The sequence below is a fragment of the Garra rufa genome, chromosome 5 (assembly GCF_049309525.1).
Source record: "Garra rufa chromosome 5, GarRuf1.0, whole genome shotgun sequence".
Taxonomy (NCBI): Eukaryota; Metazoa; Chordata; class Actinopteri; order Cypriniformes; family Cyprinidae; genus Garra; species Garra rufa.
In genome coordinates this window covers 46,428,747-46,454,086 of record NC_133365.1, presented here as the reverse complement: position 1 = coordinate 46,454,086, position 25,340 = coordinate 46,428,747, and the positions used below count along the sequence as shown (strand labels likewise).

The window sequence follows — 25,340 nt, the reverse complement described above, 5'->3', positions numbered from 1 at the left end:
AAATAAACATTACATATTATTTTGCAAGCCTGTAACCACCTAAATCAATAATTAAAAAAGCAGCTGTGGTCCGATCTCTCTAAAACATTGCAAGCTTGTCTAGAATCATATGTTCACCAAGTTTCGTGAAGTTTTGAGTTTTCATTTAGGCTTTATAGGCTTCTGGGTATATTTGGACAGGCCCTCTTTTTTTAAACGACCCCATTAAAGCTTCCCAAAGGATTTAAACTTTTTTTTTTTTTTTTTGATAATTATTGACCTATTGAGTCCAGAGAATTAAACTGGTTTTGGAGGGTTTTTTTTTTTGAGGTTTTTCACTTAGTATAGAAAAAAAAACAAAGACTAGTTTACTAAAGTATTTTTTTTAATTTTCTCAGTAATTCAACAAACAATTTGATTGACAGCAGTGGTTCTACAGGCAAAGTTGTTCGGAATGAGGGGATCTATTGTATGATACGAAAATCGTGCATATATGTGCAATATGCAATCGTTTACGTCCTTGAAAAATGTGATATCTTTCCAATCAACCTCTGTTAACCTTGTCTAATAGGTGCTCAAAGTTCATCGGCCTATGGTGGCCTTGTTTTTTGGACAACTATTTTATATCAATGTTTGATTGATTTTATATATAAAAATGCAAAATACCCCAAAATTTCATGAGGGTGATGAATGAATCCTTGTCCAGAGTGAGCCAAGAATTTCAACGACTTAAGACACTTGAGCTTGTGGCAAATGGTTTAGGAGTTAAGAGCGAATTTGTACTTTTGATTGTTGTAGCGCTCCCGTCAAGCCGATTGGGACGAGCTTTGGTGACATTGTAGACGTCGTGAGTACTACCATCCCTCCAAATTTCAAGTCTCTACGACTTACAGTTTGGTCTGCACGATCAGTTTTGTGTGGAGATTGCTGATCCTTGGCCATTCTAACAATTACAATAGGGTTTCAGAGCTACACACTTGAACCCCTAAGAAACCCCTTTTATTTATGACTGGGTTGACTTTATTTACCTTACTATTAATGTAGTTGTCCCATTCCATTTACCATTTTTGGTATATATACAGGTTTAATACAGGTTTGAGATCTGATGGAGGCTTAAAGCAACTATAAATAGCACTTTATAACTGGAAACTAATAAAACACAGATAAGAACTTAACACGCACATTGTAAAGCAGTTAAAGTGTGTCAAATAAATGGTATGCTGACATATGCGGATTTGTCATAGATTAGTACTTTATGTTAATCATCATAATTTCGTATTTTAAAACCTGAAACTAAAGAGTACAAACGTTTGATGCAATCAATGTCCAATAATATAATTCCAATCAGACCAATGCTTGGGAAAACAAAAACAAAGTATACACGGTTACTACAAACTAACTATGTATAAACACATAAAAACCCAAGCTGTAAAGCAATTTGTTCAATCAACAGATTATTATCAGACAAAAATTTATCTGTCACTTACGCACACTGAGGAAGCTGACAATGTGTAAACGGATATCAGTCAGAGTCAGAGGGCGACTCACCTGTGGATCATGTTATGGGAATGTAGGTAAGCCAGTCCTAGCAAGGCACCATGGGTAATGGCAGCAATTTCAACCTCTTGGAGGGGTTTCTTGTGAACTGGACAAAAAATAGCAGCGTGCTTAATGACACGTAACATGTGCAAAACAGCACTGCAACATTTGGTGGTGTTGTTACAATAGTGCTTGAAAAAGAAGTGTCAAAAAGAGTCATTTGATGCTTAGCGAACTGACACTACACCTTTTAGGTACCTGATCCTCTTATAGACAAGGACTGAGAACTAAATTAGAACATGGCCTTGAATTAAACAGATGCGGACTAAATTACTCATACAGTGACATTATGGCCAAGTTAAACTGGAATTTTTAAATTCCTCTTTTACACACACACATATGGAGCGATAATTGAAACCAACAGTCTATCATTAAAGCTGTGCATGTTGCCATGACAACATCTGAAGGAAACAAAAACATGAACGCAATGGCATTTCGGTAGTGACACTGGAATAAAACACAATGGGCTTTATAATGTGTCTGAGATGTGGCTAATAAAGGCCTTCAGCGTTGACTAAAAAACACATGACAGCTCTAACAATTACTGTTCCTCTGTGTGAACGCAGACAGTGCTTACTGTGAGTGTGTGTCTCTGTGCACTGTACTTGCATACTTTGAGAGTGTGCGTAGTGTGCATTTCAAGTGTGAACTCACCCTCTAACAAGTCTGAAGCAGAGCCGAGACAATACTCCATCACAAGCTGAATGAAAAAAAAGGCAGATGAGAATATTGTGGAAAAAGAGGCATGGTTGCCCCAGGGAATTCTGGGAATGAAATCAATGTAAACTTAGTAGTTGTTAAAGCAGTTCCCTTGGTTCACAAATGCATTACTGTATTTCTATCCCTCTTAATGGCAGTACTAACCCATGCTGTGTTGTCCTTCAAGTAGCAGCCTTTGTATTCAATGGTGTTTGGATGTCGCAGCTGTTCCAAAAATTTCACCTCTTTAATGATGTCCTGCCATTTCTGAACAAAGGAAGACAAAGAAATACACAATTTTCAATGTCAATACTTTTGGTTTCAACCAATATTCTAGAGATGCTGATAACTAAAGAGCAGAATGGTTATCTAAAGCAATAACATATGTGGATATAGGCTAATATAATTCATTTATAGCAACTGAGATGTACACAAACACTGAAATTACATTTATTCACATATTTATGGAAACCAAAAAACCCACAAGAGCTTCGTTAATCTTTAGAACACAAATTAAGATATTTTGGGATGAAATCTAAAAGACTTCAGACCCTGACCACATTCAAGGCCCAGAATGGCAGCAAGGACAGCGATAAAATAGTCCATGTGACATTCAATCTTAACAAAACAAAAATAATGACTTTATTTAAAAATTTTCTCTTTTCCGTATCAGTCTTCGACTTCGCACGTTCACGAGAGTACCACATTTTAACAATGTAGTACTATTTCTGGTTATGCAGGGTCAGAAAGCTTTTTTTTTTTAAATCAAAAATATCTTAATTTGTGTTCCAAAGATGAACAAAGGTCTTACGTTTTTTGGGGGGTGAACTATCCCTGTTAAGAACTCCCAGGAGGTCACATGACAGTCAGCCATGGGTGGAGCTAAGTCTCCTCAGGTGCACTAATCAGTATTTAGCTGCTGTTGTTTGGAGTGTGTGCAACATGCTGCTGAAGCTAACATTGCCTTTCCTTTCCCACAAAGAGAGCTTCTTTTAGAGTTGATGTGTTCCTGACTTTTCTTCGTTCTTAGAAACCATACAACTCTATCTGTGTCATGCCACCCTGGCTTAAATCTTATGCCTCTAATGATGAATAAAATGCATGGACTGAGTACTGGATTCATCTGTGTTTTAATGGACACCCCATCCTGGTAGCACATTCCTCAACCAACCCTAAATCCCTTGCAAACTTTACAATCCCTTTAACACTGAATACAGTTGTGATGCTTAATATTTTTTTGGAAACCATAACATTTTTTCAAAACTTTCTCAAAACAGAAAGCTCAAAAGGAAAGGAGTCCTTCAATTTCAAGTATTAATATTCATCTAAACTTATGAACAGTACTGTATAATGAGGGATAATTCACCCCAAAATAAAAATTCTGTCATTAATGATTCAGCCTCAAGTCGTTCCAAACCTGTCAGACTTTCATTCATCTTTGTAACACAAATTAAGATATTTTTGATGAAATCCGAGAGCTTTCTGACCCTGCATATGTGGATATAGGCTAATATAATTTACTTATAGCAACTGAGATGTACACAAACACTGAAATTACATTTATTCACATATTTATGGAAACACAACATTGTTACAACAGCAAAAATGAACTGCTGAATAAATAAATGCTATGCTATTATTGTCTATAAAAGTTCAAGGACATTAGAAAAAGGTTTGCTTAAAGGAATAGTTCACCTAAAAATGAAAATTCTGTCATTAATTACTCACCCTTATGTAGTTCCAAACCCACAAGACATTCGATCATCTTTAGAACACAAATTAAGACATTTTTTTGATGGAACCTAAAAGATTTTAAACCTTGACCACATTCAAGGTCCAGAATGGCAGCAAGGACAGTGATAAAATAGTCATGTGACATCAGTGATTCAACCTTAATTTTACAAAGCTATGAGAATTCTTTTTTGTGCAAAGAAAACAAAAATGACTTCATTCAACAGTTTTCTCTCTTCCGTATCAGTCTTCAACTTTGCACATGCACATGTCCTTAGTACCATTCTGGGCCTTGAACATGGTAGTACCATTTCTGTTTATGCAGGGTCAGAAAGCTCTCAGATATTCTCAAAATTATCTTAATTTGTGTTCCAAAGATGAACGAAGGGCTTACATTTTTTTTTTGAGTGAACTATCCCTTTAACACTGAATACAGATCTGCTTTATATGGAGGCTAAAACAGTAACACGATCAAACACAGACTATCACAGTTTGATGACAACAAAGTTTTGTCTCTCACCTCAGTGGTCTGCTTGCCATTGTAGGACATCTTCTTAATGGCCACCACCTCGTTGGAATAGGAGTTTCGGGCCTGCAGGGAAGCAAAACAGTTTTAAATTAAATTATTTTGGGCTTTTGCCACTTTTATTCAAAAGGTACAGCAGAAAGCTATTCAGTACTTCATAAAACCAGCATGAAAAAATAAGCCTTAATATGTGACCCTGGACCAGTCATAAGGGTCAACTCTTTGGAAATTGAGATTTTTACATAATCATTACACATAAGCTTTCCATTGATGTATGGTTTTTGTTAGAATGTGACAATATTTGAAAATCTGAAATCAGAGGGTGCCAAAAAATCTGAATATTAAGAAAAACGCCTTTAAAGTGGTCTAAATCTTATGTTCTTAGCAATGCATATTACTAATCAAAAATTAAGTTTTGATATATTTATGGTAGGAAATTTACAAACTATCTTAAAAGAACATGTTCTTTATTGAATATTCCAATGATTTTTGGCATAAAAGAAAAAATGATCGTTTTGACCCATACAATGTATTTTTCGGCTACAAATATATCAGTGCTAATTAAGGTTTTGTGGTCCAGGGTCACATATTATCAGTTTCCGTTATTATCCTAATTAATCTAATACTTTGAAAAAATATCATATTGGCAATACTGGTATCGTCACATACACATTGTCTTAAAAAGAAAGTAATACTTTGAAATATAATCGTGATTTAAAATAATTGTAATTGTTCCTGTGATGGAATAAAGATGAATTTCCAGCAGCCAATTATTTCAGACTTCAGTGTCACGTGATCCTTCAGAAATCATTTTAAAATGCTGATTTTCTGCTCAAGAAACAATAATAAGTATTATTAATGTTGAAAACAGTTGTGATGCTTAATTTTTTTTGGAAATCATGACATTTTTTTTTTTTACTTTTTGAAAAACAAAGTTCAAAAGGACACCTCTTTAATGTTATTCCCCGTGAGTCCTTGCTGAATAAAAGCATCAACTTAAAGTGTTATTATTCAACTAAACTTCTGAACAGTACTGTAAAATTATAAGGGGAAGTTCACCCAAAAATGAAAATTCTGTCATTAATTACTCAGCCATAAGTCGTTCCAAACTTGTAAGACCTTTGTTCGTTTTTGGAACAAAAATTAAGATATTTTTGATAAAATCCAAGAGCGTTCTGACCCTGCATAGACATCAGCATAACTACCAAGTCCAAGGCCCAGAAAGGCAGTAAGGACATCGTTAAAATAGTCCATGTGACATCAGTCATTATTTTTGTTTTCTTGGCACACAAAAAGTAGTCTTGTAGCTTCATAAAATTATGGTTGAACCACTGAAGTCATATGGACTATTTTAACAATGTCCTTAACGGCCTTTCTGGGCCCGTGAACGTTTCAAATGCACTGCTGCCTATGCAGGGTCAGAACGCTCTCGGAGACGAACGAAGATCTTACAGTTTTAGAATAACATGAGGGAGTGTAATTAATGACAGAATGTTTATTTTTGGCTGAACTACCCCTTTAAGTCTTGAATGTATTGTATTGTGGCAGATGTCAGTATTGTCAGTTTCTCTGCATCACAGGGCCAGCTGACCCTTGTATTTAAACGGAGTGAACAGCTGTCTTAAGAGCACCTAGTTATTCTTTCCCCTTGAGACCAGCCCTACATCTGGATGGGCAGTCCGCATGTGAGCGAGGGAGTGTGCGCACACGAGTGCATTTGAGAAAAAGAGACAGAAAGAGGGGGGTGGGGATTTGCACAGCGGATTCCAGTTTTGCAACAGATTTGGAATCAAAGGCTTTATGCTATTAGTTCCCAGATTAAGAAACGCACAAGAACTTGTCATGAGGCTGCTGCACTGTGGTGCCATTTCGAAAATGAAAAGACAGGCTCCAAGTTTAACTACAGTTAAGAAGTGACTGACGGGGAGAATAAGAGAAAAAAAAAAAGCAGCCTCATCGAGCTTAGGTATTAAAAGCTATTCTGGTCTCCGACGTCTTGATGTCTGCAACTATGTGCCTCTCATCTTCTACAGAACTTGGAATGTGAACTTTGAGAAAACTGCGGTCTACAGCCCGTTTCCATCCAACTGGCTTTTTACTGATAAAATGGTGTGCGTGATGATGTCAAACACACAATCACGGACACAGCCTATAGGGTAATTCTGTCATGTGACACCACATTTATTTGCGTTAAAGGGATAGTTCACCTAAACATGAAAATGTTTATCTGTTTACCCCCAGGCCAAGCTGTAGGTGACTTTGTTTCTTCAGTAGAACACAAACTAAAAAAATTTAACTCAAACCATTGCAGTCTGTCGGTCATATAATGGCAGTCAATGGGACCCACAACTTTGAGAGTCAGTATGTACAGACCGATTGTTTTGTGTGTTAAGACCTCAATGTATCGTCACGAGCCGCAGGGTTTAATTTGGTTTTGTCTGTGTACGTTTTTTTCCCCACTTTTTTTTAAATACTGTGCAGTTTCTTGCACAGACCAATTGTTTCATGGGTCAATGTACCATCACGAGCCGCAGGGTTTAATTTGGTTTTGTCTGTGTATGTTTTTCAAAGCCGTGGGTCCCATGGACTGCCATTATATGACTGACAGACTCCAATGGTTTGAGTTAAAAATCTTTGTTTGTGTTCTGCTGAAGGAACTGAAGTCACCTACATCTCGGATACTCTGGGGGTAAGCAGATAAACATCAACATTTCATTTTTGGGTGAACTATCCCTTTAAAGCCCCTTTTCTTGTCAAAAAAGTGTTTCCAAACAATTTTTTTTGCAACATTTGAACTATTGATATAGAATTTATGTACTAAAGTTAAATGGAAAAAGATTGTGTCGACAACATGAGAAATTATATCAATAAATGGCATTTCCATCAAATATTTGAGCTGCAGGATTCTGAATAAAATGAGAATCACGTTTTTTTTGCTTAGAGTCAAGATCACAATTCTCTCACGATTCTGGAGAACTTTTTTTATTTTGAAGATTTACCTCTGAACATTAAGTTATCAAACAGCAGTAAAATAGCAGTAAAATAAGACATAATGCACTTTGCTTTAAATTTAAATAATTGTACACTGCAAAAAATGATTTTCTTACTTTTTTTCTTTAAAAAAAAAACAAGTCAAAATTAAGTGTGTTTTTGCTTGAAACAAGCAAAATAATCTGCCAATGGGTAAGGAAAATAATCATGTTTTCTGTTTCAAGTAAGACTTTTTTTCTTACCCCATTGGCAGATTATTAAACTTGTTCTAAGCAAAAATAACATAATTTGGCCTGTTTTTTCTGAAAACAAGAAAATAATTTTTACTCTAGAAAATCCTTCTAGATTTAAGAATTTTAGATATTTTGGCTGGAAACAAGACAAAAATCTAAGTAAGAAAAAATGTTTTGCAGTGTAATGAAAAATAATGAAATAATTTAATATGTTTGGATGAGTTTTTTAAACCCGTCTTTTGCAACAGTGGTCACGGGAAACACAATTGCGTCCATTATTTCTTTGTGCCTCAGGGAGGTTGTTGGGAAGATGTTGCATTGAAAAATGTTGCTCAAACTGACGTTTGCTTTGTCTGGCTGCAAGTACTTTCTACAGAATAAATAAAAAATAAACGTCACAGTTCTTTCTTAGTCGTGTGGATAAAAAAAAATGCAGGCATGATCAAAATAGGCTACTCTATCAGTATTCAAAGTGCAAATATAGACCGATTTTTTCAAGCATGAAACAGAGCTATAGATATCTACACAACTTATTATAGCCCACATAATAATAACAGCCTACATATTTTATGTAGCCTAATTTGCGCACATTGGGGAGTCGTGGGGTATTAAAAGTGCTTTGGAATGCGTGTACGCGTTTTACTTTGGGTTTCGTTTTAACTAATCACACAAAACTCTCGGGCAGCGATGAGTGTGCATTCTACAATACAATAGATTCATTTAACAAAACCAACTGAAAGTGGGAGGAAACAAACGGGATTTTGAAAAGCGTGTCCCTAGTGGAAATTACGCCCGTGTGAGTGGAACTCTAACTCTGAGTTATCATTTGATGTGGATGTATGCCACGTTGGACAGTACAAGACGAGCCAGAATTGTATCTGACAGAATGTATGCTGTAGCACGAAATAAAGTAGATTTCATCAAAAGCAGATTGTGGAGACCTTTTAATTGCCCACAATCAAAAATCGTGAAATCACACACCCTTAATTGCAATACAGTTTGTGCAAATCCAACAGAGGTTAGTTGAGAGAAAAAAAACGTCCGGTTCCTAGTTCAGTGGAGCGCAGTGTCAGAGACAAGAAGATATTGACGGCTAATATCTCAAATCTGCATTAAAGGTAATAATGTGAAGATTAAGTTTAAATGGTTATGTAATGTTGGAGAGAACGGCGAACCTGTCACTGTATCAGCTCACAGAAGTCTGGGCAGTAGTCAGGCTAGTGAAAGTTTTGTAAAGAAATGAAACCAAGTTGCATCACAACAATTTCTCGCACTTGCACAAATGCTCCCAAATATAATTTGAGGTCGCGCAGATTATATTTTGGGACCAAAACGGTCGCAATTTTGAGCCCTGCTGTCGCAAAACGAGTTATGCTCGTCTCCTGTCCTGGAAAATATAATTGGCTGAATCGTATAAATGCTGGATTAAGATCGCGTGGGGGTCGAATCGAGATCGCGACCTTTTAACGATTAATTGTGCAGCTCTATCAACTATATCTGTAAAAATTTTGAAATTGATCAAATAAACTAAATATTTCTTTGCAAAAAATCATCGGATGAAAACCTGGCTAATGACATAATCACAGTTTCCCACCATTCTAGTAACAGATGGGAGTACTCACAAAGTACACTGCCCCGAAACTCCCATGGCCGATCTCATGAAGGTCGCAGAAGACTTCTTCCGGGTCATCTTTGAAAAAGAGGTTGGCCAACTCCGGGTCTTTCTGTCCTCCCTTCCGCGTGGACGTCGGCATCATGAGTTAGACAGAACCTCTGATGTCCACGTGCTTCTGCTCGCCTTCATTCAGCAGGCCCGGCATTTACCTGCTTTGCCTGCACACAAAATTGAACAGATTCTGGTTAAGTGAGGGTCGTTGGCAGACAAAAGTAACGATTTGTTAACCAAGACATCTTAACCCTTGTTTGTCTTTGAAACACAAATAAAGATATTTTTGATGAAATCTGAGAGCTTTCTGACCCTGCGTAGACAGCAATGCAACTACCACATTCAAGGCCCAGAAAAGGTAGTAAAGGACATTGTTAAAATGGTTAATGTGACCTCAGTGGTTCAACTGCAATATTATCAAGCTATGAGAATACTATTTGTGTGCAAAGACAACAGAAATGATGTCTTTCAATGTGCGTTCATGAGAGACACATGCAGGTAGTGTTGTCAAAAGTCCCGGTACTTCGGTACCAAGTTGGTACTAAAAAAATTAAAACGTTACGGTACCAGGTTTTCTTAAGTACCGGTGGTACCGACTATCCGGTCAACCCGGTTCTTGATACGCTATACAAAAGGTGCGCTCTCACGCACTGCACAGTTGCGCTCTATTCAGCGGTGCTGCTGATGCCGCGGCTCTGACTCCACCTGTTGACAAAGAAGAGCCAGGCTTGCTCCAAATAGTTTGGATTTGCGGCTGAACAAGGCGAACATCATAGATCATCAAAAAACTATTTGCAAAAGATGTCGTCTAGGTTCTCTCGAAAGGAGGAAACATCAAACTTAAAACACCTCAAAGATCGACTCCGGGATCAAATGAAAGAGTTCAAGTAAGGTAAGTTTCATTTTAATTTCATATTTAGAGCATTATTGCATATTTTAATTTGAATGTCAGACTGAAATAAACATCACCGTTTGTGTAGTGAATCGTTAGCATAAGCGCGGCTAACGCTAATATGCTGGGCCTTAGAATGAATTTGAACCAACGCTCCTATAACTTTTGTTAGAGTAAAAAAAATAAGGACATGATGTATTTACTATTTTTTACACAAATGACATGTGTATCCAAAATATATGTGTTAGAGAATGTACAAATGTATGTGTCGTTAACAATGTTTATGTCCTTAATATGAGTCTGTCAGAAAACGTTCTAGGTTTATTCTTGACTGGATAAATATGAATGCAGTTTGGATTGAATAAAAGTACAATCAAATAAAACACGTTTTATTCCCTGTTTAGTTTGGTAATACTTTAAAATAAGATCAAATTCATGCATCATCTAACATAAACTTAAAGTAAGTGAAACATATTTTTACAACATTAATTCATGTTTGTGAATGTTATTTAATACAAAAAGACATGATCATGTTTGTTCATGTTTAACAGATTAATATGATTTTATGCATTAGTAAATGTTGAAATTAGCCTAACCTCACTAAGAATAATTGCCATGTAATGTTAACTACTGTTTATTGTTAGGCGATGTTATCTAACAAATGAAAATTGTAAAGTGTTTTTAATACTGCAGTTTTCATCTGTGATAGACACTTGTCTTAATATATGTAATCTTATCTTAATTTATTATAACAGCTGAGGTTAGTTTTTTACTGAAAATTCATATTTTGCTGGTGTCAATGATCTAATGTTGCATCTGGTCAGACTTAGGCCATGGCTTTACTTAAGTATATTATATTTCTTTTTACAGTTGCAGATTAAGGAAGATCATGAAAGACCCCAGCGAACTCTAAAACAGACAACAGTACAGATGTTTTTCAGCAACAGCAGCAGAAATATGACAAAAAGTTTTGGGTGAAGCTTGTTTACATTTTTTATGCCTGTAATTTATTTAGATGTTATTTCATTACTAAAATGTTTACAAATACTTTTTTAACCTGTGAAAAAACTTTTAACAAAATTTTACATTAGTATAATGAATGGCACTGTTTTTTGTACATTTTATTTTTTTTTATTAATAAAAAATAGTGTGTTGCTCAATTAATATGTTATTGTGTTTTGCTTTGGTACCGAAATTGGTACCGAGAACCGTGGATTTTCAATGGTATTGGTACTGAATACTGAAATTTTGGTACCGTGACAACACTACATGCAGGTTCATTCCTCTCGTCAATGCCCATCAGAGACTGAAATTGTTGAATAAAGTCATTATGTTTGTTTTCTTTGGACACAAAAAGTATTCTGACTATTTTCATGATGCCATTACTACCTTTCTGGGCCTTTAACGTATCAGTTGCGTTTCTGTCTACCCAGAGTCAGAAAACTCTCGGATTTCATCAAAAACACCTTAATTTGTCTTCAGAAAATGTTTCAAAACATTAGGTGATACAAAACACATCCTCAAGTCTCTAATTTACCAACCTGTGGGACCAAAATGATTGAGGTAAACCTACAAATGGCTTGCTTAAGGTTGTCTTTGAATAAACCTGCATAGTAAAAAGCATTTTGACAACAAAGCAAGCAAGCAGCTTGTATAAATGCAAAAAGGAAAATGTAAACATATGAAATAAGTAAATAAATGAACAAAATGAGCAATAGTAATACAAGTAAACATAAAATAAAAATACAAAATTAGATCAAATAAACAACACTACAAACTAAATATTAAAAAAATTAACAGACAAATAAATAACCTCACAATGCGATTACTCCAACAATAATATCTTTTCTCATGCTCATAATGGCACTCACTTACAAAGCAACAAATCTTAGAGAGTGTAAAATGATTATATACAATTACATTAAAATACAGGCCTTTCCCATCAACAAAGTCTATACTGTGTGCTGTTCCCAGCATGCTTGAGCATGCACACGTGTTTGCGATGGTAAACTGGTGTGACACAAATGTGTTAGCACTGGGGGTAGCTTGGTTAACCATCATGGGTAGACAGCTCAACGTCTGGGAGCATTGCTCATCATGCTAGCATGTGCACACACATACAGCGGCCACCTGCATGTAACACTGCCTACTGAGTCATCAGACATCTGACACACAATCATCCATTGACCCAGGAACAAAAGGTGCTGAGAGTCCTGTGTATCCAATACAGAGGGACTGAATGCATATCCATCTGTACATTCATTATGAATATGATCAGCATCATTGCTCAGCACATCTACTATTAATATAATACAACCCTACCCTAACGTTGGCCCTAACAGTAGTCATTTAGTAAAAGTAAACAAATAAATAAATAAATAAAACAAAAGATAAAAAAAAAAGTGTTAATTAAAAAGTGGTGGTTATATAATTAAACTAAGCCAGTATGGAGTTCTTTTTGTCTTTGTGCAATGAATAAATGACAACACTATAGAAAACAGATGTACATAAATAAATAAATAAATAAATGTGAAGCTGAACCGTTTAGTGAAATCAGGTGAAAAGCAAGACAAAACAACGGCTGATGAAAGATTTATGAAACAAACACTTAAAGGTCCACTGAAGCGCCTTGAAACACGCAGCGTTATTCTATGTGGTGACGTACTTTTAACTGAAACAAAAACATATCGCCCAGCCCCGCCCACTAATTTTGAATAGCCAATAGCGTTCCATTTATATCTGCTCGGGCAAGAGCCGTTGCGCTCGGTAAAGCCGCATTTGTAAGCTTATGACAGCCACAGACTAATAAATTACCCCACAAATTCAATATGAAACTTGCTTAAACGAAATAGTGATCATTATCATGCTGAGGCTGTGTAGTTTAATACATGCCGACCGCACATATCTCCTCCGCGTCTCTGTGTAGGGGGCGGGACACTACGGACTCTAGAGAGCATTTGATTGGACAGAACGTTTGATTAGAAACTGAAGTGCACGGTGATATCATCCAAATCCTTGATTCATATTGGCGGAAGTGACGAGAATGTAAGTTTTGAATGCCCATATCTTGTAAATGCGAATTTTGTCTTTGTTTTGCAGCACACTAGCTTATAGATCACCTTAAGGCTAATATATTCATACTAAAAGCCAAAAAAACTTTAATTTTGATTTCAGGGGGACTTTAAGAATAAGGTGCACTGATAAATTGTGCACAATAAGTCAAGACGCATTTATATAAATAAGGTTTTCTTTGATTTCATGTCAACTTTAAATTGCAATGCCTTGTGTTTTTAGTGCCCTCTTTGCCTTCCTCAGGCCTACTGTACATTAAACCTGTTAGTTCACACCATGCAAATCAAAATCTAGTGTGAAAACGGCTGTAAACGTCTTGATCCAGTGTGCAATTCTGAGCTTCTTCAAACCTACAACCTTTTTGTTTCTAGCTGTGATCTAGAACCACGACACCAGTGCCACGAGCAAAAGAATTAGGGCTAAATGTATGCAGCACTAGATCCTAAACCAAGAGCAGAACGGTCTCGATTCATTTTCATAACCGTAACTGGACGTACATTTTAAGCCGCTTCTGATTGTAATGGTTAAAGCTTTTAATTAGCATAAAGGTTAATCAGAGTTCAGTCATGGAACAAAAATATACAGATTTCTGCACAATGCAGTGACAAAACCCATTCGTTCCAGATCATTTATTGGCTTATGGAGAAAAAGACTTAAACTGCAAAGGACATGAACTTTCACACTCCGTTAAGTGGAGGATAGTCAACCATATCTTGTAGGCTACACTTTTCCTGTGTCCACAATTACGCCTGCTATGGTTTAGTTTGTCTGTCACTGGTGAGTTAATGATTTTCTATATTGTGAACCTTCCTCGAGAATCGGTCAAAAAGAACAAGGTACGTGTTTGTTTAATAATATTCTTTAAAAGAGCCAAAAGGGAACCAGTGTTTTGACTCACAGTCATTTTTGGTTGTTCGTTTAGAGTTACTAAAGACGTTACTGTGCAGAGGTTGTTTAGGCTTTATAGTAACAGGAGTTGACGCGAGTCAGCTGAAGTTACATAAAGGAGAAAAATACTGCTGTGCCACACAAAAGCCATTCGGTCTTGTTTTATGACCGGCGCAGGAGATTACAGTCTAGCTACAGTAAATGTAGCTTCAGTGAAAATATACATTTAAAGGGATAGTGCGAAAATGAAAATTGTGTCATTATTTACTCACACTTGTGTTGTTACAGAACATAAAATAAGATATTTTGAGAAATGCTTCAGTGTTTTTTTGTCAAAATTTCTTTAAAATATCTTTTATGCTGCACAGATTAAAGAAAGTCATTCAGGTTGGAAACAATGAGAAGGTCAGTAAATTATGACAGAATTTTCAATTTAAGGTAAACTATCCCTGTGCTGGGTTTAAGATAAACATTGGTGACATTGTGTCAAAAATCACCAAAAAGAAATTTGACTCATTCCATATTTTGTATAAATCATGTCAGTGCAGTAAGACATTGTACTAGAATGAATGTTAAAAACACAAAGTAGGTTTCCATTTTACAACAGCATTTTGGTGCCAAGTAAAAAAAAAAAAAAAAAAAAAAACTAAACGAAAATTTCAAAAATAAAATCAAAATGTTTCAAGAATAAAGTCGAAATTACAAAATTTTAATCGTAGCAATTAAGGTTATAATATTTTGAAAGTGTAGCCTGCACTTGCAAATGGCCCTAATTGGGAGCATTGGGAGAAGTTGCCAGGCCACTGGAATTTGTTTGAATATATGTGGGATTATCAGCAGAAATCATACAATGTGTTATACTTGCAGGGACAGTATGCTTAGAAAATAATATTTTATGTCTTCAGTTGCATTCATTAGGCCTGTTTGTAGTGCGCGAGCCACCCAATAATAGCAATAAGCTTTGTGCTTTTGGTACTTTTATAAGTTTTATATAAACATTAAAATTGTATTTTAATCTCAAAACTTTATTCTCATAATTTTGACTTTATTGGCGAAATATTTCAACTTTATTCTCGTCATTTCTAATTTATTCTTAAAAATTATGACTTTCTCAATATTATTACTTTGTCAAAATATTTCTACTTTGTCAAGATATTTCAACTTCATTCTCATAATTTCAAATTTATTCTCGTAATTACTAATTTGTTCTCAAAATATTTCAATTTTATTCCCGTAATATTTCGACTTTATTCTCGTAATTTCTAATTTACTCTTAAAAATGATGACTTTCTCAGTATTTTTACTTTGTCAAAATATTTGAACTTCATTCTCATCATTTGAACTTCATTTTCATCATTTCTAATTTGTTCTCAAAATATTTTGACTTTGTCATAATATTTCGACTTTATTGTCGTAATATTTCAACTTTATTCTTGAAAGTTTACGACTTTATTCTCATAATGTTAACTTTGTCAAAATATTTCAACTTCATTCTCATAATTTCTAATTTATTCTTGTAATTTTGAATTTATTTAAGAAATATTACGGCTTTATTATAATTTAGAATTTATTCTCGTAATTTCTAATTTATTCTTGAAAGATTACAGCTTTATTCTCATAATTTTGACTGTCGATATATTTCAACTTTATTCTCGTAATTTCTAATTTATTCTCGAAACATTACCACTTTATTTTCATAATTTCATCTTTGTTCTCGTAATATTTCGACTTCATTCTCATATTTTGACTATTCTCATAATACTTAGACTTTATTCTCGTAATCTTAGATTTTTTTAAGTTTTTTTAACATGGAACCAAAACGCCGTTGTACCATTTAATCGTGACTTCAACATGAGACTACACCCTTAGAAATACAGTTTTTTTTTTAATTGGCATCAATGGTTCCACAAAGAACCTTTACCATCCATGGAAGCTTAGTTCTTTACAATGGAAAAAGGTTCTTTCGATTACAAAAACGTTCTTTGGGGAATCAAAACTGGTTCCTCTATGGCACTGATGTGAAAACCCTCTTTTGGAACCTTTATTTTTAAGAGTGTAGTGCGATAAGATATAGATATATCCTCCTATATTTTCCACCTACCACCATTTCCATGTAATGCTGGTAATTCCTGTAACTATTTGCACATACACACAAAACTGCCAGGAAGCGACATGACGCAACTATGTAAAAAGTACACATATGCTCTACAAGTTCAACCACCTAAAATAGTAGTATTGCCTCTAAAAGAAAGATTTATACAGCTTGAATAACACAAATTGTATGGACTAATTAATATATGTTTAAACAAAAATACAAGGTTCACATTTCTGTTTTAAACCCTTTAGAATCCCTCGTCGGATAATAGTAAACGTAATATTTCATTTTATAAACAAGGTATGTTTCTAACTGATTCCCAGAGGTAACCAACAGTGCATTTTAGATGTTGATAAAGCTTCAACTCCACAAAACCCGAAACATTCCCTAAATAACATCTTTCATTTAGCCAAGACCAAAAGCGATTGGTTGACCTGTTCAACCAGCAACAGGCAGAACAATGTCTTCGAGTTGCATCATGTCTGTCTGCCTATCTGTCTGTCTCTCTCCCTCCTTTTTTTGTTTCTGTCGCTTTTCAACTCACGCATCGAGTTGCCGCCTTTTACCTTCGCTTCAAACGGTGACTCAGAATACAGCAGCATCTTCTTTGCCCCTCATAGGCCAAGATCCAGATATTGGCATCCAATAAGATTCCAGCAACCGGAGCCGGAGTCCCGCTTCAGGATGAGACCGGAGGGGGGACGAGGAGGTGAGATGATGCAACTTAGAACCAACAGGTTGTAAGAGCCCAACGGTGAGAGTCAGTCTAATAACAACATCCATTTGGAACGTCAGTAGGAATAACTGTAGATCTATGGCTGCATTGTGCTGAGGTTGAGAGATTAGCAGGTTGAGCCAGATTAGTGGAGGGGTGAAACAGGGAGAGAGAGACTTCATTAGACTCCCGACTTTTCCTCTATATAATGCTCCTTTTTGTGCTGTCAGGTCCCAGTGGAAAGCTATCGGCATTACTAATTTATCTGTGAATGTGCGCGCATGTGTGTATGTGAGAGGTGCATCAAACCTCTGAATAAAACATATGTTTGACATGTGGGTGAGAGAAGCACTTTAGACCCGAGTGTCCGCGTATGGCCCGTGTTTCTAAACCACAGGCCTCCCACATATGGAGGAACCTCCACAAACATGTGAAATCACACCACCACATGTGCAACACACGCCAGGACGTCCAGGCACTAGGGGTGGGTGGTATGAGTAAAATTTTACAGCACAGTATGAGTAATTGTAAAATTGTATATATGACACTAGTTGTTTTCGCAGGAAATTGGAAAATATGGGGGACATGGTTTGTGTGTTACATAACATGTGTTAGTGCTATTTTAAGACCATCCACTGAATTATTTATTTAAATATTTTCCCTTTGCATTCATACCTTGGTAGTCACAAAGAAGAAACTACTACTACTACTACAAAACAAATATTATAAAAATCAAGCAAATGCATTCTCACACGACAATTGTGAGTGGAAAAGTAGTTATGAAATGAACATACACTATTACTATACACTATGAGATTTTAATGTATTTTAATGTCTCTTCTGCTCACCAAGCCTGCATTTATTTGATCTAAAATACAGCAAAAGCAGTAATATTGTGAAATATTTTTACTGTTTAAAATAAATGCTTTTCTATTTGAATATATTTTAAAATGTAATTTATTTCTGTTTATATTCAGTGTCACATGATCCTTCCGAAATCATTATAATATGCTGATTTGCTGTTCAAGAACAAATATCAGCATTTATCTGAAAAGAAAAAGCTTTTGTAACATGATACACTTTACCATTCAAAAGCTTGGAATCAGTATAATTTTTTTTCCAGATAAATGCTATTCTTCTGAACGTTCTATTCATCAAAGAAACCGGAAATTCTACTCAGCTGTTTTCAACAATAATAATAAATGTTTGTTGACCAGCAATATTCAAATTAATCAGAAAATTCAGCTTTGGAAATCTTATGAATAAATTACATTTTAAGTTATATTCAAACAGAAAAGTTATTTTTAAATAGTAAAAATATTTCAACATTTTGCTGTAGTTTGGATCAAATAAATGCAGGCTTGGTGATTAGTCAAAGCTTTGACTGGTAATGTACAAACTTTGCAAAAAGCAAAAGCAAAAAAGACACTTTTTCCAGGCAATGAGCTATAATTCTATGAAGAACTCCAATATTTTTTAAAAGGGTACAAAAATAAATAAATAAACGTAATGTTTTACAGTCATTCGTTGTAACTATACAAAACAAAAAAAATCCTAAATTATGTATACAAATATTTAAAGCAATTTTAGAGAGTAGGGAGGAACTGGATTACATCATCCACAAATGCCCAGTGTTGAGAAGGTTGCTTGGAAATGTTATAGGTTACAGATTACAAGTTACCCTATCTAAAAAAGTAATAAGTAGTGCAACTATTTCAATTACTTTATTAATGTAACTAATTACATGTGATTACTTTTCTAAATTTCTAATGAATGTTTTCAACTGTTATTCATTTTCAACATTTAAACCATTTTCAAACATTTATACCAGGCACTGATTACTGCCAGACTTTTCAAAATCCCTCATCACTTGAATTAAGATTCTAAAAATTTTATTTTAAAGCACAGCCACCACAAAATCAGACTTTAGTTTAGCACCTCTTTTTACTTTGAGATTGTTCTGAGGTTAAACACGGATTTAAAACCACAATATAACATTTAATAGCTATGATACTGTTTTTGAAATCAAATCTTTGCATAGCTACGTCAGGAAACATTGGCATCTAACAATGCCTTGGAAAAACCAAACAATCTTAAAAGAATAAAGCATACACTCATATAGAAAATAGAACATGGCACATGCTTATTCAATAACTGTATCATGTCCTAAAAAAATTTGATGTGTCATATTTTAGAGCAGTCAATGCAATTAAATCTGTATGCATGTAAAATATTTAGATGTAAGCCTCTTTGTAATCATTAACATTTTCACATGTAACTAATTTAATTACACACTTTTTTCCTCAGTAACTATAACTAATTACAGTCATTTTGTGACTAATTTACATCACTCTGTTACATGTAACTAGTTACTCCCCAAAACTGCAAATGCTTCATGCAAGTATATACTGTAACAGTAAAAACAGCAAGGTCAAAATGTATGTGACCCTGGACCACAAAACCAGTCATAAGGGTCCATTTTTTAAAATTGAGATATAGATGGATAAATTGAGATATTGTATACATTAACGGAAAGTGTATTTATTCAGCTTTCAGGAGATGTATGGTTTGTTAGGATAAGGCAATATTTAGCCGAGATACAACTGCCTTAATATCTGGAATATGAGGGTGTAAAAAAATAAATAAATAAATACAGAGAAGAGTCCAAATGAAGTTCTTGGCAATGCATATTATTAATCACAAATTATGTTTCAATATATTTGAGGTAAGAAATGTACAAAATATCTTCATGGAACATGAGCTTTACTTAATTTTTGGCATAAAAGAAAAAAATTATTTTAACCAACACAATGTATTTTTGGCTATTGCTACAGATATACCCGTGCTACTTAAGACAGATTTTGTGATCCAATAACACATACTGAATTTAGTAATTCTCTTTGGATAAAAGCCTGTTTTATTCTATATTATTTAAAAATATCTATATAAATGATACATTTTTGTTTGTGTTAACTACAAACAACAGAATGTTGGAGAAACTGATTGTTCAGTAGTGTGAACAGTCATGATTGAATTCACTAAAGTGATGAATAAGTCATAAATGTGACAAACACCTACTCTGGTACCACCAATCAGAGACAAAGAAATTACTCAATGAGTCTGGGGATTCTGCCACAATTCTTGTGGAAAAACCAATAAATTAACTTGTGTTCTTCCATCCTTAATTTCACTAAAAGATAAAAATGAACAGACGTCCTTTGAACAAGTAATATGACTTGTATGGCCCAAGGGAAAGACTTAATCAAGTTTCTACAAAATCACCACATTTGGACTGAAAGTAGAACACTTCACTAGTGAGTAGAAGAAATTGTGATCAAATATTCAGTTAGGAAGCACGCAAAAAAATCACTTGTTTCTTTTTGGGGTTCCAAACAAAGTGTAAATACTACAGAAAAAAATGATTTATTTTGGGATCATAAATTAGCTTCTTAGATAAAAAGGTCGAGTAGTAATTAAAAGTTGAAAAAATATAACGATAGTACATTCACACGAAAAGTCAAAAGTTGTGCTGCTGTCTGTGCGCAACACAGCATGTGTATGGCGTACGAGAGAGAGGCCAATGTTTAATTCATTTCTCTGATGACTGTGTGTCAGGAGACGGAGGTCTTTGATATGAGTTGTAAGCAGCACACAGATCAGTTCTTAAGTCAAACTCTTTAATCAGCACTAACATGAGCTGTGCAGTCATCAGTGTCGCCCATTCATCACCACAGATGAATAAATAACACTGTCACATCATTAGTGCCAGAAATGAATATTTACTAATGCTACACAGATAAAAGACTAACCTACAGTACATATGTGCTAAATTCAAAACACAACAGTACTACATCAATGAATGCTGCACATTTTAAAATATTTAAGGGGTAAATATCACTGAAAACGAGCTGTGTTTTCACTACTCTTTTGAAATAAATTAGTTGATCTACTATTGATCTACATGGTTTCCTAAAGTGGGGTTTGCAAAGTCGGTGAAAAGCTAATAAGGTGGCACTGTTATCAAATCGATGTGGTGTGGTCAGTGTAAGGAGACAATTGCACATACAAAGTCAATATGTCAAAGCTTTGCAGAGATACAGCCTGACACCATGTCTACACCGGACGCGACAGCTAAAGTCTGACTACACTGGACCAAAGCAACCATTGCAAATCATTTAAACTTTGTGTGAGCACGTCATAAATAGAATGCGGCAGCAGATTACTGTCGGGGATTTGCCGTGTCGCGCCACACCACATCCAGTGTAGACAGCATTATAGGTTCTATTGTATTTTGTCACCACTCGCGTCCGGTGTAGACACGGTGTCAGATGTACATGCCTCAAATTTGTTACATCGCTATACAAAAATGCTTTTGTCTATAGACACAAAATCCATAACATTTTGTCAGCACAGTCTGAAGATGAACTGACTAGATTTTGGTGAAAATCGGACGAATGGTCTAGGAGGAGTTCGAAAAAGTATGTTTTTAACATAAATCAAAATGGCGGACAGGAAGTTTTGTTGACTTTGGCATAATTAGTATGCATGTTGTTGTCATGAGGAATATTTTGAGACCAGTTTCATTACAACAGGTTAATGCAAACTAAAGTTATTAGCATTTATGGAAATATGTTAAAGCTTTGCAGAGATACAGCCTCAGATGCAGTTTGGCATCTTTTTGGCAAATTCGTTGATGCGTTAAACGAAAACGTATATAAACACTACATCCATAACTTTTTACCAGCATGGTCTGAAGATGATCCAAGTCAATTCTAGTTAAAATTGGACAAACGGTCTAGGAGGAGTTTGAAAAAGTAGGTTTTCAACTTTAATCAGAAGACGGACAGGAAGTTGATCCAATTATGGCTTAATTAGTATTGATGTTCTCGACATTATGCAAGGAATATATCGAGACCAGTTTAATTACAATAGGCTAATTTAAACAAAAGTTATTAGCATTTTTCAAAACTTCGTTATAACTTTTGACTACAAGGTGGCGCTACCTCCAAACTTTTTGAGTACTGTCAGGGCATGGTGCCGAAGACACAACGAGTTTCGTAATGATGTGTCAATGCTTTCATAAAATATAGCATTTACAACAAAATTCAAAATGGCCAATGCTCAAAATTGGAAAATTGGATATGGTTCGACTCGGCAGTTTTGTGATTTTTGGCCAAACCATTCACAAGTTATTAAGCAAACTTAGCTATTTTTTATTTCTCCTGAACGCTAGATGGCACTGCACCTAAACTGTGTAGGTAGCCTCAGGTCATGCTTGTTATAATACACACCAAGTTTGTTCTCAATATGCCAAACCTTTGCGGAGATATAGCCTCACATCCATTTATGCATGCTTGTCTTAGAATTTGTTCACACGTTATTCGAGAAGGGTTTGACTAATCAACTTGAATTCCATAACATTTGCCAGCATGGTCTGAAGATGATCTGAGCCAATTTTGGTGAAAATTGGACAAACCATCTAGGACAAGTTTGAAAAAGTAGTAAAAATAGCAAAAAAAAAACCCCTACACCTTCCCTTTTTTAAATTTTGGAGTTTAATCAACTGTGCATGAGCCATGGATTCAAAGGAAAAAATTGTTTTCCTTCTGTGCCTTCCAGAATTTTTCTCTATATAGTGGACTTCAATGGGGATCAACGGGTTTAAGGTCCAAATTGCAGTTTCAATGCATTTCTTATTTATATATATATATATATATATATATATTAAAAAAAAAACACAACACACAACAACTACAAGTATACTTTTATACTAGTACAAGTATACAACTACAAGTATACTAGTATATACTTTTTAACCACATATGCTCATCTTGAACTATAGCGCTGCGATGCGCATCTACAACTTCACGCATTATGAAATTGCATTGAAAAGGTCACTTTTTTTCCCTGTCTGTGTACTTTGGTTCAAAAAGGTAGAAGAATTGTATCTCATTTTCTCCTTCAACTTCAAAATTGTCCGACATTGTTGTTTTACCTTTATTGTAAAAGTGGTTTGATTTTCTTTGCACATTCGCTTTGAAAACAGTTGGGTCGGTACTTCTGCCTATGTCATGCATGCGTGACCTTTCCAACATAATGCATGAAGTCAAGCTAGTGCAATATGAGCATTTGGGGTAATCATTTTCACTTTCATTTACCGGCTTCCAGGTACTTTTTTTCGTACCACCTCCTGCGAGGTTCCAAGCGAGCTGAGGCGAGCTGAGGCGATACTAAAATGTGACGTGAAAACACAGCAGACTGCTGATTGGTCAGAGAGAATCGCCACTATTCACTGCGTCATCATTGCACGCGCCAGCAATAGTATCCAGAATAACCCCGCCATTTTTAAAAAGTTTGGCCAGAGATTGCGTGACATATCCAATCCATTACATATTATGGCAACTCGGAAGAATACGCCGTGGTCAAACGAGGAGGTGCAGACAGCGGGTGTGTGTCGCGTAGAAGATTACGTCACGGCAGTTTCCTGCAGCGTCGCTATGACAACCAGGTACTATTGTGGAGGTACAGGTACAACTTTTACACAGTGGAAAACCAAACAGAGCCGAGTCGAGTCGAGCCGAGGCGAGCTGGTACTGTGTAGTGGAAAAGTGCCAAAAGAGAATGTTCACTCAAAAAAAAATTTTGTTATTTACTTAGAATTTACTATTCATTTAATTGTAAGAATCAGTAAAAGGATGTAAAATGAACTACATTACATATTTTTTGCATCATAAGAAGACTTCTAGTGGGTAAAATAAAATCTAAGACAATAATTGTGCTTCTTTAAACGCAAATTAAATAAGACAAGTAAAAAATGTTCAATTGATTAACAACAGTAGAGTCTGGTGCCTCAGGCAGCTCATAATTAGGAAACACAAGAATGAATAACAAAAGAGGTGGAAAACATGAGCTGAGAGAGGAGAGAGGAAGTGGAGGAACAGAGAGAGAGAGAGAAAAGAGGGTCAAAAAACAACCTCCTCTACATTTCCCAGGGCACCCCTCATGTTCACATCCTCGCTCGCCCTCTCTCTCTGTTGCTTTTTTCTTTCTGTTTGTGTGACTCAGCAGACAGTGTTGCTCAAAGCTGACCAAGGGTGGGGGGAGAGATAGAATGAGAGAGATGGAGAGAAAGAGAAAGCGAGAGAGAAAAGGGCCGTGGGAGAAAGAGAGATCTGGAGCAGGCCAAGTCTAGAAAAAGCTGGCTTCTCCTGCCTGACTGCTTTAATTCAGTATGATCGGCTGCTTCTCCACATAGACGAGACTATTTAGAGTAACATCCCCAAACGCTGTAACATTTCTCCTTCGCGCAGCACGCAGGGCCAGGCCGTTCATTCCAAACGTATGTTTGCAGAAACTGCGAGAGGAAGTAAGAGAAGAGGAAAAAGAGAGAGACCTTTAAACAAAGTGACAGATGTAGATGGTCTGGGCCAAGTGTTCATCCTCTGCTTAGCCTTCTGGATCACAACTAACAAAATACTGGACGGCATGAATATAGGGTGAAAGAATTAATAAATCAAAGACAGACTAAAACTGAATGTCACTGTGGGATGCAATACTGCGATTATTTAAAACAAGAAGCACAAAGCCAGCCGACTTGCACTGTCTTTAGGAAACTCAAATAGGCAAATAAAAACCATATGAAATTATATGGATATTCATAATGCTTGTTAACTGTATCATAAATATTCAATATATTGCCAACCAAAAAATAATAGAGCATACCATAAATATTCAACATTCGCCCGTACCCATAACCCTTTTCATCTCTCTTCACCATCAAACACTTCACTCTTCTTTTTCCTCTCATACAATTTGATCCTGAAGGTGTAAATACGTTCATTTATCCTTAGATAACTACATGTAGAGGAAGGAGTTGTGTTTGAAAGCTTGCAGAATGATTCACTCCTTACTATGAAAAGCTTTGAAAAAAAATAAAAATCATAAAAGAAGTCTCTAGGTAGGAGGATGTTTGTAGCGTTGAGTTCAGGTACCACACAGACTGTACCTGGGAAAGTATTTAAGGTCAATGACAGCAGCAGAGTCCAAATAAAACTCCAGGGAGAGATGCTGCAGTGGGTCTAAACATGAGGCAGAGGCTTACTTGACATTTAGAGCAAGACTGTTGTCCAAAGAGACTTGCAGTTGTTGATGTACAAAGAAGATGTACTGTACAACATGCTGTGGTATTAAAGGAAGTAAAAACATAACTAACTAAAAATATGCTGATTTGGTGTTTAAGAAACATTTCCTATCA

The 25,340-nt window shown here is 35.6% G+C and overlaps 1 protein-coding gene across 3 annotated transcripts in view; it reads right to left on the bottom strand.

The window, feature by feature from the left end:
* taok3a (TAO kinase 3a) overlaps positions 1–25,340 on the bottom strand; it is an 88,016-nt gene that overhangs the window by 29,521 nt on the left and 33,155 nt on the right. For 2 of the 3 annotated variants that reach the window (XM_073840622.1, XM_073840623.1), the window contains exons 2-6: positions 9,381–9,591; positions 4,529–4,600; positions 2,443–2,544; positions 2,233–2,278; positions 1,528–1,624 (exon numbers count right to left, since the gene is read on the bottom strand). In XM_073840622.1, coding sequence (XP_073696723.1) covers positions 1,528–1,624; positions 2,233–2,278; positions 2,443–2,544; positions 4,529–4,600; positions 9,381–9,515 — 452 coding nt within the window. In that variant the 5' untranslated portion in view covers positions 9,516–9,591. Of the gene's footprint in view, positions 1–1,527; positions 1,625–2,232; positions 2,279–2,442; positions 2,545–4,528; positions 4,601–9,380; positions 9,592–16,937; positions 17,132–25,340 lie in introns of those variants that run through there. The other variant, XM_073840624.1, reaches the window with a different exon arrangement.